Source organism: Cynocephalus volans, chromosome 1 (assembly GCF_027409185.1).
Source record: "Cynocephalus volans isolate mCynVol1 chromosome 1, mCynVol1.pri, whole genome shotgun sequence".
Lineage (NCBI taxonomy): Eukaryota > Metazoa > Chordata > Mammalia > Dermoptera > Cynocephalidae > Cynocephalus > Cynocephalus volans.
This window is the reverse complement of record NC_084460.1, coordinates 76020831-76041546: the sequence shown is the minus strand read 5'-3', so window position 1 is coordinate 76041546 and position 20716 is coordinate 76020831. Positions and strand designations below refer to the sequence as shown.

Sequence of the window (20716 nt, the reverse complement as noted above, 5' to 3'; positions counted from 1 at the left end):
GGTTCCTTGAAAAAAATCAACAAAACTGACAAACTTTACCTGGACAGACAAAATGAAAGAGAAGATTCAAATTAATAAAATCAGGAATGAAAGAGGGGATTTTACTAGCAACCTTTGAGATATGAAAAGCCCAGGCCCAGATGGCTTCACTTGTATATTTTAACAAATATTTTAAAAAGAATTAATACAAATCTTCCACAAAATCTCACAAAAAAAATGAAGAGGAGAGAACATTTCCTAACTCATTCTATGAGGGCAGTATTACCACAATACCAAAATTAGGCAAGGATACTGATATAGGACATGCTCTGTTTCCCTGGGCTCGGGTTTCAGGACATACCTCTGGGTTTCAAGCCATTCCCTGAGGTCTCAGGCCCCTCCACTACGTCCTCTCCTAAAGGAAAGTTACTGTTGCCAGTTAAACCTATTTTCATCACCAATTCGGGAAAATGAGACCACAAGTGGCTGGCTTATGCAAATCCAATGGTTGGGCATGCTCAGTAGAGAGAGGTTATGTAACCCTGATGGCTGGGCATGATCGGTAAAGTGGAGTTTATCCTCTGAATGACCTTCCACTAGAGGTAGTAGAGAGCACAGAATATTTTTGAATATGCCTGATGCATGTGATGGGATTTGACCAATGAACATGCTCCAAGAAGAGACCAACTGAGCATGTGCAAGACTAATATTACATAATTGGGAACCATCCCCTTAATTGAATATTCATTAGACAGAGAAACTATAAAAGCTGAATCCCAGCAAAAGGCCAGGTCATTGCTCACTTTCCTTGAGGCAACCTACACTTTGCTGGCTGAGGTGTGTACACTTTACTTTGTATCAAACTTACTTTCAGCAAGCAGCTGCTCACTCTCTTCAGCCAGCCTGCATTCTGTACTGACTTTAAGTATGTGTTTCCTGCTTTTGTGTTAAACTTGGTGTGGGCCCTGCTCAGTCTCCCCAGCTACGCTGCACTCCCTCTGTGGAACCTGTATTTCTCATCTATTATATTAAACTTGTTCTCACTTTCTACTGTGACTCTGCCCTTGAATTCTTTCCTGTGGAGGAGTCAAGAATTGTGTAAGAGGACTGGGTGGGTTGAGGCTGACTATCAGGTCCCCCATAACCTACCTCCAACATTAATATCACAAGAAAAGAAAACTATGGACCAATTTCCCTTACGAATATAGGAGAAAAATCCTCAAGAAAATACTAGAAATTTGAATCCAGCAATATATAAAAAGGATTATACATCATTACCAAGTGGAATTTATTTCAAGAATGCAAGGTTGGTTTATCAATTAAAAATTATTTAATTAATGTGATACACTACATCAATAGAATAAAGGCAAAAATTACATGATCAGCCTAATAAACATAGAAAAAAAAAAACTTGAGAAATTCAACACCCCTTTATAATTTTAAAAAACACTCAAAAAATTACCAGTTGAAGGAAACTTTTTCAACCTAGTAAAGGGCATCTACAAAAAAAAAAAAAAAAAATTCCACAGCTAATATTATACACAATGAAGACAGACTGAAAAGATCAATAACAAGGCAAGAATGTCTGCTCAACACTTCTATTCAAAACTGTACTGGCAGTTTTGCCAGGGCAATTAGGCCAAAATGAAAAAGAAAGAAAAAAAGAAAAAGCATCCAGACTGGAAAGGAAGAAGTAAAACTATCTCTGTTTGCGGATGACATGATCTTATACATAGAAAATCCAAAGGAATCCACTAAAAAACGATTAGAAATAATACACAAATTCAGCAAGAATGCAGGATATAAGATCAATACACAAAAGTCAATTGAATTTCTATATATTTGCAATGAACAATCCAAAAATGAAATTAGGAAAGTGATACCATTTACAATAGTATCAAAAAAATAAAATACCTAGGAATAAACTTAACAAAAGTGCAAGACTTGTACACTAAAACATCAAAACTATTTAAAAAGAAATTAAAGACAACCTAAATAAATGTAAAGATATTCTGTGTTCATAGATCAGAAGATGTAATATTGTTAAGATAGCAACGTTCCCTAAACTAATTTCAACACAACCTTTTTTTAAAAAAAAAATTTTTTTTTGCAAAAATTGACAACATAATCCCAAAACGTAAATGGAAATTCAAGGGGCCTAAAATAACCAAAATAATCTTGAAAAAAAATAAGGTTGGAGGATTCACACTCCAAATTTCAAATATTAGTATATATCTGCAGTAATCAAGACAATATGGTACTGGCATTTAGATACACATACAGGTAATGGAGTAGAATACAGATTTCATAAGTAAACCTTCATATTTATGGTCACGAGACTTCTTTACAAGGGTGTTATGAAAATTCAATGGGAAAAAAATAGTTTTTTTTAACAAGTGGTGTAAGACAACTGGATATCCACGCGCAAAAGAATTAAGTTGGACCACACCTCATACTATATACAAAAATTAACTCAAAATAGATTAAAGATCTAAATCTAAGAACTAAGACAATAAAAATCATAGAAGAAAACATAAGCATAAATCTTTGTGAATCTGGATCAGGCACTTGTTTCTTAGCTATGGCACCCAAAACATAAACAAGAGAAATAATAGACTAGACAATCAAAATTTAAAACTTTTGTGCTACAAAGGACAATATCAAAATAATGAAAGGACAACCCAGGAAACAATATAAAATATTTGCAAATCATGTATCTGATGAAGGACTTGTATCCAGAATACGTAAAGAAATCTTATAATTCAGTAACAAAAACTCATATAACCCAACTTAAAAATAAGCTCAGGATCTGAATAGACACTTCTTCAAAGAAGACACACAAATGACCAACAAGCACATGAAAAGATGCTCAACATCACTAATCATTAAGGAAATGTAAATCAAACCCACAATGAGATACCACTTCACACCTACTAGGATGCCATAATCAAAAAAGACAGATTAAGCTGGCAGGTTACCTAAGTGGGCTATAGCACAGTATTGTAACACCAAGGTCAAAGGTTCAGATCCCATACCAGCCAGCAGCCCCCACCCACCCAAAAAACCAAAATGAGATAAAAAAAAAAACAAGTCTTGCCAAGCACATGGAAAAACTATAACTCTCAAACATAGCTGGTTAGAACTTAAAATGGTACAGACACCTTGGAAAACAGTCCGGCAGTTCTTTAAAAGGTTAAACACAGAGTTATCATATGATCCAGCAATTGCACTCTTAGGTATATACATATTCAAGAAATAAATAACTCTGCCATTAAAAGGAAAAAGCAAAAAATGGTGTCCAGGATAAAGCTAAGAAATAAGAGCAATAGTTTCTTCTTTTACTGAAATTGATGTAGAAAGGTTTAAATAAAGAGAAACCATAAAAGATCTGGTTGACATTGCTTTTGTCTTGCTGCTTTCAAGTTTCATTCTTAACAACGTAATTGGTAAAAATTTAAAGACTGTAGCCTTGAGTTTACTTTTACTTAATTGTCAAGATTTTTATCACACAGTATTCAAGCCCTATGAAGAAAAGGCCACCTGTGATATGTTTCTCACTCAGCACACATGGGTAATGCTTCACTCAATGGTTATACCTTGACATTACAGAAAACAAAATGACTGCGCCCTCTGGAGGACAATGCCTTTTATTTAATCTGTTATACATATCACACTATTATCATGACCACATCGGCATCATTATTAAGAGAAAATCCAAACACTGCCATTCCAATCTAAACACTGACCCAACAGTGTTAAAAACTAGAAGCTCAAAAGAGTGTGGTACACTTGTAGGATTTCCTACACCAAATAAGATAGTTTTTCTAAACACAAGAAGAATTCAAAGTGGATTGTCCTTACACTGGCAATACATCTCCTCTACCATCACCTTCTAAACTGCCACATAATCAATAAAACGCAGTAAGGAATATTTATGCATAATTTATATGCTGTAGTACTTGACAAATCCTCTAAAACAAAACTTTAAATGTGTTCATCAATTGCAGAATTCTTAACAAAATCTTTGATAGTAAAAGAGTTCTGAAAAACACAGAAAGTAAATCCATGAAAACTTAAGAGGCAGCAGAGAAATTCTCTCTCAGTTTTGAAAACAAAAGTGAATTGTGACCAAAAGGAATTCTTTGGTAATGAAACCAAAAACATACTGTTTTCTAAAAAACAAAACAAAAACAAAAAACATACAGAACTTCAATCCTTCATTACTTACCACAGCATTTGCCATTTGCAATTTGTCTTCATTAATAACTCAGTTTATAGTTGAACACAATCCGGTTAACTAAAGTTGTATATACAATTTGGTTAACAATCTGATAAAGAAGTCAGAACTTAAAATTACTGATGGGAATGGCCAGATCCTAGCTACAGAAATTTCTTCAGTATTCAAAGAGAATGGCACCTGGCAAGAAGAAACAGTACAGGTAAACAAATAAAAGTAGTGAGAACAATTAGAACACCTAAAAAGGGTGTTGGCACTGGCATTCATTTTTCTGTTAATTTAAGAAGTGATAGTCATTCATTTATTAAATGAAACAGGGAAGACGTTAAATACAGAAAATAATGAATTATTTAATTACAGCAAATTATCACTTACAGAAGAAGGGCAAGATTACCAAACTCTCCAAAGTGACTTGATACTCTCATATACAAACAGTATATAAGAATACCTGGTTTCCCATATTCTTTCCAGCTGTTGATATTGGTAGACTCTTTATTTTTACTAATCTGATGAGTACAGATTGGCATCTAGTTATAACATACACAAGAAGACATTTTTAAGAATACCTACTGCAAAAAAATAGCAAAAAACTAACATCTACTAATGGAAAGAATAAAAAAATAAATCAGCGTATCATAGATGAAGTAGTATGCAAAAGTTAAAATGAATGACTATGTAACAACACATATAAGTTTTAAATATAGAGCTGGATGAAAAAAGCAAGTTTAAAAACCAGACCAAGAAAAATGTAAAAGCAAGCATGATAATGTTTATAGATGTATACGTGGTTAAAAAAAAAAAAAAGTTTTATAACATAAATGGGAAAGATATTCATAAATTTCATGATAATGATCATCTATGAGGAGAGAGATAAGGGAATGGAATTTGGAAGGATAAAAACAATGTTTCAGGGCTAGACGATTAGCTCTGTTGGTTAGAGTGCAGTGTTATAACACCAAGGTCAAGGGTTCAGATCCCCTATATTTTGGTTCTGGCTAGCCACCAAAACAAAAAAACAAACAAACAAACAAACAAAAAAAATGGAATGTTTCAATGGTATCTGTAATATTCTATTTCTTCTTTTAAAAAATGATAAAATATTAACATCTAGGTACCAGGTAAATAAGATGTTCTGTTATTCCCTTATTGTATTCTGTGTTTGAAGTATTTAACAATTTTTAAAAAAATAAAAGCAATCTAACTGCTCAATGACACAGAATTGATTACATTACAGAGTAATTTAAGTACTGTAATAAATTGCAAAATTTTGAATGATGACATAAACATATTTTTACATGGAAAGACATCCGTGATACTGGATATGCCATGATATTGCCACATTTTTAAAAGTTGCAAAATAGCACATATAAATGCAAAAAATGAAAGCATGAATGTATCTATATAAATTCACACAGTTGTTCCCAAATGTCTACCACTATAATCTCTTGGTTGTTGACTTATGTGTGATTTTCATATTCTTCTTTATAAATGTCTATATCATCTTAATTTTTATGGTGGGTATATATCACTCTTATCATCAGAAAAATATTTTGCATGGACATAAAAAATTCCTCTCACCATATGAAATTGAGAAAGCCAGAAAGAAAATCTAATGAAAACTACTAAGTGAACAACAAAGATGCCAAGTAATGAAATGGGAAAGTGGGGGGTGTGTGTTGATTTATGAAACCAAACATCTGATACTCCTTTGACTTCCAAGGTGGTAAGAGACTTAAATACAGCAAAGTGGGTGAGTCCAAGGATAGAAGAGCCTAGAGCCCAAACTATGGAACAAAGGGAAGGGACCAAAGTTGACTTTGGGGAATTCCACATAAAATGGACATACACAGATGCTCCCTCTCAGGCCTTCTTCCTGACTCTTTCTCCACTTCCTCACTTCTCGAAGTGATAATTTGCCATGATGAAATAATTCATTATTTTCTACATCAAATGAAATACTGTAGTCCCTGCTTTGTTTAATAAATAAATAAGCAAACATTACCTTTGAAATTAACAGCAAAGGTTTATTTTAGAAGCTCAAAATTCACTACAAAAGTATTCTTTTTATACCCCCTAATTTCATGCATTTGAAAATGTCTTTAGATCTTAAAATTCCTATTTTATGTATAACCAGGTGCTTTTATTCCTCATTTTGACAGTCCTATTTCTTTACTTATCCTTTGAAAAAAGGAACTCTGACCTTTGTTTTAGTCTACAAATTCAAGGTGATGCTGTGACAGTTCACAGTTCCTCAAAAAAGACTGAGAATGATAAGTGCTGAAGAGGTTGCGGAGAAAAAAAAACTCTCATACACTGTTGGTGGGGCTACAAAATGGTGCAACTTTTATGGAAAATGATATGGAGGTTCCTCAAACAATTACAGATTGATCCAGCGATTGCACTGCTGGGAATATACCCAGAGGAATGGAAATCATCATGCCGAAGGGATACCTGTACTCTAATATTTATTGTAGCTCTATTTACAACAGCCAAGAGCTGGAACCAGCCCAACTGTCCATCATCTGATGAGTGGATAAGGAAACTGTGGTATATCTACACAATTGAACACTACTCTGCTATAAAAAGGAACGAAATACTACCATTCGCAACAACATGTATGGACTTAGAGAAACTTACATTAAAAGAAACAAGTCAGGCACAGAAAGAGAAATACCACATGTTCTCACTTATTTGTGGGAACTAAAAAATAAATAAATAATTAAACACACAAACAAATAAGGGAGGGGGGAGAAGACAGAATAACCACAAAAATTCCTTGAACTGTTTAAGTCAAGTGAACAGATATGATGGGGGGTGTGTGGAGAGGAATTGGTAAAGGGGCATGAAAATCAACTACAATGTATTTTGAGAAGTAAAATTTTTAAAAAAAGAAAGAAATGGGAAATGAAAATTAATTAATTAATTAATTACACTAAATTAAATTTTTTAAAAAAAGAAAAAACAAACAGTTCCTCAGGATGAGGAAGTCCAGCACACTGAACCTTAACCAAGGCTTTTTCACATCACAAAATTGTATAAGTGTTCTGGAGAGAAAATTGAGTAGCTGGTATAGAGCAACTTCTCTACAAAGAAACAAAACAAAAAGGAACCAAACAACCACACTCCTTTGCAATGTTTGCATTTTCCTTCACTAGAAAAACAAACAAAAAACTCTTCTAATCTCAAGACTTTGTATTAAACAAAATCATTTCTTATAATAAGAATCTTAAAATTGTCCAGTTAGCTCAGTTGGTTACAGTGTGTGGTGCTGATAACACCAAGGTCCAGGATTCGATTTCTGTACTGGCCAAACACCAAAAACAACAACAACAAAAAAAGAATCTTAAAATTAATTGGTAAATTAATTTTCAAAGAACTAGTCTAGTTTGTGGAAAATTAACGGGTAATTATATGGGACACTAATTTAATGAATAATGATGAGGGGAAATAAATCATACATCATATAAGGAACTCTTATTTGTACCTTTATTCTGGATTTTAAGAATGATATGGTCAAGGACAAATCAGCATCCCATGATCTTCACCTCCTGTATCTTCTTCCTCTTCAACAAAAAGAATATACCCTGAGTACCAGATTACAAAAACACTATATACAAGGATCACGGTAAATCAAGCCCAAAAAGTATGTTGCTGAAAACAAGATTTGCCACTGATAGTTATACTCAGGTTTTCTAATGCTGGGCTTACTTAATCAAGGCTTCCTTATCAGAGCTAAAGCTTGTTTTCAATTTTTTAATAATCATCATTATCTTCTTTACCTGTCAAGGCACTTCTTAAAAGAAGAGAAACAAGAAACCTGGAAAAGCTTGATCTTCCTGAGACTGGTCCTCATGTGTAACTAAATTATTCCAACTATACTGATAACAGAGTCTAGCAAGAAGCCTTGCTAGCATTACAAATCTACATGTAAAGTCTTGGCTACTCCATAATGATTCTTTAATAGTTGGTTATCCATTTGAAAAAAGTAAAAGTAGAGTATTATCTTATACCATACAATAAAATAATTCTGGGTAGATTAAAGACCTCCTAACCATGCAGGTGGGGGTGGGGGAAAGGGAATCTTTACCCATTTTTTGAGAAAACAGAACAAAGTACTTCAGTACCTCAGGGTAGGAAAAGATTAATGAAGACACAGAAAATGCAATATGTCAAAAAGGGTATCTGCATTAAAATTAAATTTAGAGGCCTGGCCAGTTAGCTCAGTTGGTTAGAGTGGGGTGTTATAACACCAAGGTGAAGGGTTTAGATCTTCATACCAGCCAGCTGTCAAAACAAAACAAACAAACAAAAAAAGAAATAGTAGTAATTAAATTTAGGCATTACAAAAGGCAACTTAAAAGTTAAAAAGCAAGAAGCAGAAAATATTTATAAGGCATATAACTAAAGGATTAGTGTCTTGATTCCTACAAATCAATATTTTTAAAACTAACAAACCAATAGAAAAATGGGCAAAAAAAGAAAACGAAGACAAATCAAAAAGAAGAAACCTGCTTGACCAAGGATGAGACCACCCTATAAAAAGACACCCTATAAAAAGGTAACCTATAAAAAGATGCTCAATATCACTCTTATGAGTGATATTGAGCAAGTAAAAACAATAAAAGAAATACCAAGTAAAAACAATAAAATACATTTTACGTCCATTAGATTGGCAAAAATTTAATTCTGACAATACCAAGTCTTCACAAGGATGTGACAAAACAGTAACACTTGAATGTAGTTCCCCTCAGCAAGGAAGGGAAGGGAATAAGGTTATAACATCAAACTCAGAGGTCAAAGACCTCTTGAAATGTTTAACGAGGATTCTCTGTGATGAACTACCTGTTGAGTGTCCAACTCTGAACAATGATCACACCAAATGATATCTCATTGCTAGATGTCTTACCAGGTATTTAGACTTAAGGGAACATATTAACCCCATATATTTAGACTTAAGGGAACACATTAATCCCATTTGATCTGAGGCATAGCCACTTCTGGCTTACTAAAAAACCACAGAGACAGGAAACAGTCCACCAACCCTAGCTACCATTCTAAAAGAGAACAATCTTTAGAAACACCATCTCAGGCGGGGATTTGTTCTGCACACTATGATAGTCTTGACACTGTCAAGGCTGCCCAATTTATGTTTGCTCCCTATGTGGGAGGGTAATAAAGACCCTGAGCAATTCTTAAGTTGACTTGTATTTGTATAAAATGAAACGGAGTTGGGGGCAGGGGCTAGCATCCAGGGAACTGTCTATGTAGGATATTAACCCATTTTTATGTATACCTGCTACGATTTCAAAGAATATAAGTTCTTGGGAAATGAAATCCGTACAGTGACAATTTAGATCAAGTGTTTCCTAACAGGACTTCTAATAGAAACAAAATTGTGCACCTCCAAAGCACAAATTTCAATAAACATGATTCTCCTAGAGACTCTTATTTTTATCAGTATACCCAAAACTGCTGCCTTCCTGTAGCTCCTTTATATTCATGTTTGATTAACGCACTCTAACCTGGAAATGAAAAACACAATAGATTTTTGACTGTTCAAAAAAACAAACAAAAAAAGAAGCAGCAGTCACTACCAAAGAAATTCTCATTTGGACCCTAAGCAAATAGACTAGTAACAGTATAAATTAACTAAGAGTCCTATTCATTTGGCTTTTAGAAAATCCTAATTTGACTTCCCAGAAAAATAGAATTCTAAAAATCTAGAAGGCAAAGAATAAGAATAAAGCTAATAAATACCTTCTCACTAACCTGACCCTGCCTAAAGGGGCAACAAAGAATAGGTTGATTCAGGGGAAAATTAAAGTATATACTTATACTGTTAAGTAACACTGTTTAAAACGTTTAAAATATTACTTTTCCAAAGACAAGAACTTGTGTTTTCCAAAAAGAACTGTTTTATGGCTCTGAATTCTGCCCGAATATATTATAAATGCACCAACTGAACGAACTGTAAACTAGTTGGGGTTATTAATGATACTCAAAGGTTACAAGGTCTAAAAAAGGTTATCTAGAAAAGGCACCTTCCAAAACAGCCAATTAAAATATAAAACTGAAAACATAATGCTTCCCTATATAAAAATATAAAATCTTTCTTTTAAAACTTCTACAACACCGCATGCCATATATTAATCCATGCTAAGATTCACATTTTTGCATTAAATTCAAATAGCTAAAAGGTTCCTTGGCTTTCTGATTTTCCTATATTTAAATAGTATTTTTTAAAATACAGAGGACAAATATGCTTTTAAATACTATTAACTTACTATTATGACATATGAAAATGTAATGCAAGCACAGAATTTCAATTGATAAGTGATATTCAACAAATATCTGATGTTTTTATAAGACCTATAGAAACTATCCCACCTAAATTCTCTGGGCAAAGTTTAAAAGTAAGGTATTTCCCAGCTAAGTCTCTTAATAACCACATTGTATTTTTAAATTAACTTGGTTATATTTTTAACATATTAATTTCATTGGTTTCATAGACAATACACGATAGTGAGCCACACCACTTCATTATCACCATGCCCTCCTTATAAATAACGAGTAGTGTATTAGTCCATTTTGTGTTGCTATAAAGGAAATACCTGAGACTGGGTAATTTATAAAGAACAGAGGTTTAGTTGGCTTATGATTCTGGGACAGCTGCATCTGGCACAGCCTCAGGCTGCTTCTACTCATGGCAGAGAGTGGCAGGCAGCCGACAGGTACAAGCAGATCACATGGCAAGAGTAAGCAAGACAGGGAGAGGGGAGGTGCCAGGGTCTTTTAAACAACCAGCTCCCACAGGAACTAACAGAGCAAAATCTCACTCAAGCCCCCTTTCCCCAGGGAGAGCATTAATCCATTCATGAGGGATCTACCCCCACGGCTCAAACAGCTCCCAGCACTGCCACATTGGGGATCAGATTTCCACATGAGTTTTGGCAGGGACAACACATCCAAACTCTATCAAGTAGGTTGGCATTTTTAAATCTGACTTTGAGCCATGACAAAACCAGTCATGCAGGTATAGAAGCTATCCATAATACAATAATTTGTTAGAACACTGTCTCTTTACTGTCACAGTATTTCACTTCTGCACTTACCCTATATTGTTATAGTGCAACAAACAGGTAGATATTTAACACTATTCTTTCTTAGGCAGTGAATAAACAAATTTCAAATTTGTCAAAATATCTTTTAAAATGTCAACCAAATTTACAGTAACACAGTAATAGAGGATCACCAATAAGACTGGTTATCAAGAGTTAATGAAACTCTTTAAAACAAGCTTACTAAAAGGAAAGGCTAGTGAGAAGAAACAATCAGTCTGCTCCTTATGCTAGATTAAGAGGTTGCCAGTTTAAAATCTTTGGTAATCAGAGATGCAAATTAAAACAAGATAATACTTTTTTGCCCATCAGACTGGCAAAAGTTAAAAAGGCTGATAAGTGTTGACAAGGGTATAAGGAGATGGTTATTCTCATACACTGTCAATGGGAATAAATTAGTATAGACTTTGGAAAAGTAACTTGGCAGTCTGTGAATATTTTAGATGTATATACCTATTGATTCATCAATTCCACTTATAGACCTATATTCTAAAGAAATAACTGGACTTGAATAAAAAAACAAAATATCTGTTATAAGAAAATGGCTAATAAGCACTGCATGGTATTCTGTAATATGAATAAATGCCATGCAGAATACCATTCAGTGCTTAACACGAACATGCTAGATTTATAGGTGCTGTTGTGGAAAGATGTCTAAGACATAGGGGAGGTGGAGGAATCAAATGTCAAGGTAATCACTGCAGTAGATATTTGTCATTCACAGTGACCCAAACTTTCTGAACCCATTATGAATCCCATCTTCCCGAAGTAGAATAAAACAACAAAAATAACAATTAAAAAACTGTTCTATATTTCCCAGCCCCTATCATGGCTAAGTACAAGAGTACTTCAAAAAGTTTGTGGAAAAATAGAATTAAAAGATAATACAAATCTTTCTGTGAACTTTTTGAAGTACCCCTGTATTTCACCTAAGTATGTAGCTAGTAACTATGCGGCCTAGAGTCTATCAATCAGAAAAATCTAGGTGTTGAATGTGGAAGTAGCCATGTGAGGAAATAGTCTGGCAAAGGATATCTTTGATTAGCTGGTGGCAGTAGAGGCAGAATGCTTCGAAGTAAAACTAGAGAGGCTTCCTGATCAGAGAAGAGGTGATATGGTTTGAAGGTCGAGTGGCTGCACCAATCCTCCATGCAGCCAATTCTGCAAGGTGGTGCTGGGTTTTATTCCTGAAACAGTTTGGAAATTGCTTCTTAAAGCCACGATACTCTGAAGATCTTTATCCCTTTACAAATCCCTTTCTGGGTAAAACTAGCTAGAGTTTTAGGAACTATAAGAATTAAGAAACCTGTTATATACAAAAATAGTAACCATTTATGAGCTTCACAAGTTCATGAGTTTATGAACAAAAAAGACCTAAAAAACACTACATGTTCAGAAAAGGATCTGAAGGCTTATAGAATCACTAATAATATGTAACTCTGAGGAGGGAAATACAACTAGTGTGTATGTACAGGATGGAAAGAGCAAAGAAAGGTGTTTCCTCTTTCTTATGTATACTTCTTTTCTGTTTAAATATTTTTACAATGAGAAATAGTTGTATAACGCTGGGGACATTTTCTAAGTAATCTAAAAATTTTTTAAATATTAAAAGCTGATATTCCCCTCCAAAAGAGCCTGCCATCCTAATTGAGAATAATAGGTTTATGGTACTTCAGTAAGGAATTTTAAGAAAAAACAAACCAAAACTATTCTGTGGTACATAGCTACACAGAATTACAATTTTATGTATTCTAATTTACATAATGTAAAAATGTTATATTGTCTTGGAATAAGGAAAGATTTCCCAACCACAACCCCTTTTAACTAAATACACAAAACTTCTGAAAACTTAAAATTAAAAGATAAAGAACAAACTGGGGGAAATGATCTGAAGCATATATGACAAACCATAGACTGATAATTGCAATATATAAACAACTCTTACAAATCAATGAGGAAAAAATAGACACCTTAATTTTAAAATGGTCAAAGAACACTAATAGTCGATTCTCTCTTCCTCTCTCTCTCTCTCTCTCTCTCTCTCACAAATACACACATTAAGATGTTTAACCTCATTAGATTTTTTTTTATCAAACTAGCAAAAATTTGATAATATCTAATATTTAAGAGGGTGTGGGAAAAAGAACAGTCTCAGATACTAATGATGGAATTCTAAATTGTCCCAAACTTTCTGGAAGGCAACCTGGAAATGTACAACAAAATTTTAAACAAGCATGCCATTAATAAAGCAAATCTACATTTGGAAATGTATCCTATGGAAATAAATGGATAAATATACAAGGATAAAAACATTCATCATAGTACTGTTTGTAAAAGTAAAAACTGGACAACCAAAATATCTACTATGAACAATTAAATAAACAAATGTTTGAAATCTATAGTATTTCATTATATTGCAAAAACATGCAGCCCTTACGATGTAGATTCTTACCTATCAGCATAAAAAGATGACCTAAATATACAATTAAGTGAAAAGGGCAGGAAACCAAGTAGCACATGTCTAATAGTGTTATATATAAATTTTATATGTAAGCATTTACATAAAATATGTGCATATACATGTACAAACACACACACATACACAGAGCACAACATATCCTAGAAAACAGGTCCGAAATATTATATACCAAAATGTTAACAGTGGCTAATTCAGAATAATGCAATTATACGTGATTTTCACTTTCTTTTTCATGCCTTTTTTATAGTCTGCACTATTTACAAATGACTATTTATAGGTTTTATGATAAAAAACAGTAAGAAACATTTTCATTCTTTAAATAAATGAAGAGTAATAAAAATCACCTTATTAAATACCCTGTGCCTTTACCATGTATTACTATTTTCTTACCTTTAAACCTTCAGCTGGAAGTCTATAACCAAATCTTGCTGGAAGGTCATCAAATGTCTGAGACGCATTTTCAAAATTATACTAAATATAAAATTAAAAGTAATTAAGTTAAAAGCAATTTACACATAACATTAAAAGCAAAAGCTTATTAAATTATGTAAATTGTCACTTATCACAATAAAATCAAATTTGTAAATACGCATCCATTAATATAGCAAGGAATATATGCAATTTATAACATACATAAATGCTTAAGCTGGATTCTGATATATTATTATTATCAAACAGCAATGATAATTCTATAACATTCATCAACCTATTGCTTTCTGACTTGTTCCCACAGACAATTCCCTAGTATCCCACCCTCCAGCTATCTCTGAATTCTGATCAGCCTTCTATCCTTTACTATCAACATAGAGGCCAGATTTAAGCAGCTCCCATGTTAATGGTTCCTTCACTAGATAACATCAACATTAATTCCAACCTACCTTCCTGAACCACAGGGAACACTGATGGCAAAAAGGATTGACTATTCTTCTATAACTAACATTTTGTTTTGTCTCTACATTAAAAAATACAACTTGGGAACTCTCATACCTTCTCAAAAGGGTGAGTAAAGGATGATCAGAATGATAATTATAATGAAGACAAAAATGGTATACAAAACATTTACTATGTGCCAGATACTTTTCTAAGCAGGCAGTTATCTTATTTAACCATCACCACAACATTCCAGTTACAAATATAGAAACTGAGGCATACAGAGTGGCCAAGTAATTTGATCAAGGTCACAAATGGTTAAGTTCCCAGGGCAGTCCACCAAAAATCATTTAACCCATTAGACAACTGGACCACAGAATAACAATCCACCTCAGGTACAAAAGAAAGAAATAAGACAAACTAATGACAGGCATTAGAAACATCAGAGGGAAAAAAGAGAGACAGATAAAATGAAAAAAAAATCAACGAAGAGAAAGAAGAAAGACAAGGAGAACATTCCCTGATCAATCATAAATCTCCTAATTCCTTCCAAAAGTCACTCCAAGAATATTCCCAGGACTTTGGGGACGAATTTAGAGTAGAGATTGGAATAGCAATGGACTTAGTCCTTAAAGGTTTTATGTCTGCTACACCTCAAAAAACCCATACTATTCCAGAAAAATTTAATCAACCAGTTCCCTGCTAAAGAGAATGGCAAAGGGTGAGAATTTTCATGTAGACTACCAGAGTGTCTCTGCCTTCAAAAGCTATGATATAGTAATAACCATCATGGCTCTCCAATGTTCTACAATGATCCTACAGAAGGAATCATCCAGAAGTGCCACAATATGCAGAAGCATGGCTGAGGACCACATCAAGCTTTGGTTAGCAACAATTCTAGCCGTTCTATCTCTCCCTATATATCTTTAAGCAAATCACTAACAATCAGAAACTGGCACCACACTCTAACCAAGTGAGCTAACAAGCCAGCCCTATATATTTACTTTTTATTTACTCTTGCATGTTGTACCCACATTAGAGGATGCAAAAAAAAAAAGCTGCTTATTATAAAGTAATACTTTTTGCCCTTTACCTCCTAACAATCTGTACTTTTCTCCCCCTCTAGATACTAAGGGCAACAGTGCAGCTACCTCTCCCAACCTCATCCAGTTCTTTACATGAGTCCCTATCTACCTTACAGCAAAAAATACCGCGAAAGGACTAAATATTAACTAAGTAAAAGCAAATTCTTAGCACAGACACAGAGTATAGGCATACACACAAGCACACAATTCATTCCTCTTTTTCTTCCTTCTCAGAAATGAGAAATAGGAAATACATAGACTTCCTAGTGTAGAGGACAGTAAGACAGTAGCCTAGAGAAGATACAAGGTTTTGAGGAACAATCTCCTCTAAAAACTTTTCTATCTACCATCAAAGATAGGAACACTGTATTTCTGTTCTGACTCATTAATGCTAATCTTAGGTTGAACTTTTCTATGGATAGCTTGTACGATTTCTTAAAATATTATATCAATAGAGATACTATTGAGATGTTATAGTCATTAGAAATATACTGGGTACCAAGAAAAACAGTAAGATTCTACATAAACATGCAAACACATAGATATGTGTGCACAAGCACTCACATACACATACACACTCTCAAGAGTGACACCATTTATTAGGTACCTACTGTGCATAAGATCTTACATTTGATTTTAAGCAATAAAAATTGAATAAGCCACTCCACTTTCAAGTAACCGTGTCTATGTGCTTGGGTATGTCTGCAGGCAAACACCTTATAAGATTCCATCATTCAGGACTTTTAAAGGACATTTTTAGACATGAATAAATTTTACTGTACTTACTGCTAAAATGTCTGCTTCCACAGGCAATAGGTTTAAGAATGCAAAGAGCTGGACAGTCAAGATGGTGTAAACTTGTGTGGCCGACAACATGAGCATCCCTATGGAAAGCAGCATCTCGTAAAAATCACCTGGAAGACATGGACATGAGTAACAATGACAGCTGGTCCTTTGTCCTTGAGAATAAATCATTTGATACATTAATTCCTAATGTCCAAAAAGTATCCCTTTAAATTACAAATGTGTTAACAGTGAAATGAAAGCTTACATTTCAAAAGCATAAGAATTTACACAGATCTGGATATTTAGGTAAATATCCAGGATTAGTCAATACCCTACATAATTCACAGTGACTAAGCTCCATGTTTTAGCCACAAAACAAACATCCTCCCACGCTGCTCAGTTTACAGTACAAGTTTGTATACTAATCCAATTTTCAGAGAAACTAGGTTTCACACAAAATGATAGTTGAAAGCACCAGCACCTTTGCTTTAAAATTTTAAATTTTCTACAATTTTTAGAATTTTTAGCCTCTGGTTCAATATAAATTTACATGTAAATTTACTTTTTTTTTTTTTTTTTTTGGTAGCTAGCCAGTATGGGGATCTGAAGTATTATCAAGCACTGCACTCTAACCAAGTGAGCTAACCAGCCAGCCCTATAAATTTACTTTTTATTTATTCTTGCGTGTTGTACCCACATTAGAGGATGCAAAAAAATAGCTGCTTACTATAAAGCAATACTCTTTGCCCTTTACCTCCTAACAGTCTGTACTTTTCTCCCCCTCTGCATCCTAAGGGCAACAGTGCAGCTATCTCTCCCAACCTCATCCAGTTCTTTACATGAGTCCTTTTCTACCTTACAGCAAAAAATACCATGGAAGGACTAAATGTTAACTAAATAAATATCAAAATTCTCATTGGTAAGCCTCAATCAACTATATAATATACTTTTAAACAAGTGAGAACAAAGTTTGCAAAGTCAAGGGCCTTTATAATGAATTATTTCATTAAATACTACCAATTCAGGTATAATATCAATTTTGATGATGATTACTGTTGTTAAGTACTCTGGATTTAGAAGCTACCATATAGACTTAAACTCTGAATCTCTGACTCACACACTGAAAGTGAAATACCTGTGAATAACTTTTGTACTACCATCTTACAAGGCTGTTAATATCAGAGATGAAATAAACGGGAAAACATGTTAAAGTACAGATTTGTTCCACAGAGACAGGAAGTAGATTAGTGGTCGACTGGGGGAGGGGGGCCCACAGGGCAGAGGGATGGGAGGAGAAAAGAACGTGGAGAATGGGGAATGACTACTAGTGGGTACAGGTTTTCTCAGCAGAGGGGAGATAATAAAAATGTTCTAAAATCAGATTGTGGTAATGGTTGTATAATTCTATAAATTTACTAAAACTCACTGCACTTTACATGGGTGAATTTTATACTGTCAAGTATATTTTAATAAAGCTGTTTTTAAAACATATAGATTTGTCAACATTAGTTTCTTAGGTAAAATACATTTAATAACATACCACTGTGCAGAAGAGTTAACAAACCAGGCCTGAGATTGCTGTCATTTAGAAATGCCTGCTTATAACGATGGCCCCTGGCTGGCATCTGGTAATTTAGATTTCAGGAGGGGTCCCACCATTTCATGGTAAGAACAGCTCATTGTGCCTAAACTTTGCAAAAAAAAAAATGTGGTTTGTGTTGAACACCTGTTTTCTTTCTGAGAGTCTGGTATTTTGGTACATGCCAGGCAGATGGTGTTACACGAACAGTCCCCAGTATAAGCCCTGGATACTGAGTCACTAATGAGCTTCCCTAGGAGACACTTCACATGCTGTCACGACTCATTGCAGGAGGAACTAAGGACATCCTGTGTGTCTCCACTGGGAAAGGACCCTGAGAAGCTTACACCTGGTTTACATGGGACTTTACCTCAAGCACCTTTTCTATTTGCTGCAATAAATCATAGCCACGAGTACAACCATATAATGAGTCCTATATTCGAGATCACTGAATGTGAACAATTTCTGGCCAGAAATCGTACCATAAAAATCTACAAATCCTTACAAAATAAGGTACAGTTATTAAATTTTACTAGCAAGAATAAATATGCAACATGTTCACCAGTATCTGTTTGGGAAACTGAATACGAATAAGAACTATGACTTTTCTTCTACAGTTCTGGAATTTCCAGCCAACTTTGGGGGAGGTGGAGGGAGACAGAGTTTGGACGGAAAATAACTCTAAAGATATAATAATAATAATAACCACAACAACTAATATTGACTACTTACTGCTTGCTGGTAAGCATTTTATTGAGTTAACTCATGTAATCCTAACAACTCCCTCTGAGGTAGTTATCTTTTCATAGATGGGAAAAACTTAGGCACTGTTAAGCAACTCGCCCGAGATCAAACAATGATGATAGCACTAAAACCTAACAGTATGTCTCCAAAGCCCACACTCTTAAGCACAACTGAAAAGAGCATCAATATCCAAAGTTGATGTTCAAAGAGTAAGACATGGCCCCTTGCCTACACAGGTATTCAAGTGCTTCAAATCAATGCTCATAGCACAACATTCACTGGATTATTTCCTTCTTTTACTTTGTGTATAAGTGAGTGTGTATGTATGTGTGTGTATTTAATAATATGCAGTGTGTTTTAATTTTACTTTTTTTCTTTTATTGCCTTTTTTAATTAACATTTTAAAGAACAGCCAGTGTCCAAATTTAGACGTATAACTTTCCAGTCTTTTAGCTATGTGTACATTCGCATACATACTTAGCAAAATTGGGGACACACAGTACACAGTGTTTTGCTAACTGTATTCTTTTCACTTAATGTATTGTGAATATTCTAATTCATTAACTACATTTGGAAAAAAATGCACCACAGCATCCCCTCAAGAACCATTGCAGAGAACTGTCCATGAGACACTCTAGAGCATCCATCTCTTTCAACCACCATTTTTTTTCTTAATATATTTTAATATACTGGGTTTCCATATATAATTTGCTTATATAAAATAAAAACTATTGGTCAAACATACGATGTATAATTCCTACATGATATTCCTATGTGTATTCTATAATGGACTGAACAGGGATCCCTATTGTTGGAGATTTGTTTTTTTAAAACTGTTATAAACTCACTAATAAATACTTACAGTTAAACCTATAGGTACATCTTTAATTTTTTCTTAAAATCACAGAAGTGGGTGGTAGTGTAATAATTACAGTAAGAATATGGTACTTAGTATTAGAAAGATCTGGGGTTTATGTCCCTGCACTGTCACATACTAACATTGTGATTTTGAGGCAAAATGTTTAAACTACATAAATTGTTTTATCTGGAAAAGGAGACTCATAGGACCTAAAAGACAACTCTGTGGAATAAATACAATCATGCACAGAAGGGCTTAACACAGCAGTGGAACACAGAAGGAAAAGACTTTGGGTGGGGATGCTAATAGATAAAACAGGAAATACAGAGGCTGAACACAGCGAATGGGATAAGTACAATTTGGAAATCTTTGAACTTAATATTTGTGGAACATTCTGGTGGACATGTAAACAAGCAGTAATAAAGGTCTAGAATCATGAACAAATAGGTGATAACTGAAGTGATCTTAATATAAAAGTGAAAATCAAAAAGAGGACTAAAGAAAACTGAAGAATATCTAAATTTATGAGAAAAGGAGAGTAAGCAGAGAAAGAGAGAGACTGATTTCACAAAAGTCAAGACAGAAAAGAACTGAAATGAATGGGGGGGAGGGAAAGCAGTGGTCAATAGAAGTAAATATGAGAGAAGAAGCAAAAGGTCTAAAATTTTCATTTAAGCGTCTGTCCAACCTAAACAATTTAATTTCTCTATACTCTTATAGTCAGCCTTGCTCTGATCAACTCACTGTTTCCAAGAATGTACCTTGCTGGCTCTATATCTTCATTCATGTGTCATCCTGAAAATAAATTACACTCTCCTCTACCTTCAAAAGAAAATTTGGGGAAAATTATAAATCTTATGAAATTATAAGCAAAATTTTGTGCATGTATAAATATATGGAGTTTCTGTGAAAAAGGTCCATGGTTGTTATCACAGTCTCAAAAATGCACAAAAGCTTTTTGTTGTTGCTGTTTTTTAAAA

At 34.0% G+C, this 20716-nt stretch overlaps 1 protein-coding gene across 2 annotated transcripts in view; it reads right to left on the bottom strand.

The window, feature by feature from the left end:
- RNF13 (ring finger protein 13) overlaps positions 1 to 20716 on the bottom strand; it is a 152497-nt gene that overhangs the window by 109003 nt on the left and 22778 nt on the right. The window contains exons 2-3 of one of the 2 annotated variants that reach the window (XM_063076804.1): positions 16555 to 16682; positions 14204 to 14284 (exon numbers count right to left, since the gene is read on the bottom strand). In XM_063076804.1, coding sequence (XP_062932874.1) covers positions 14204 to 14284; positions 16555 to 16668 — 195 coding nt within the window. In that variant the 5' untranslated portion in view covers positions 16669 to 16682. Of the gene's footprint in view, positions 1 to 4207; positions 4283 to 14203; positions 14285 to 16554; positions 16683 to 20716 lie in introns of those variants that run through there. The other variant, XM_063076812.1, reaches the window with a different exon arrangement.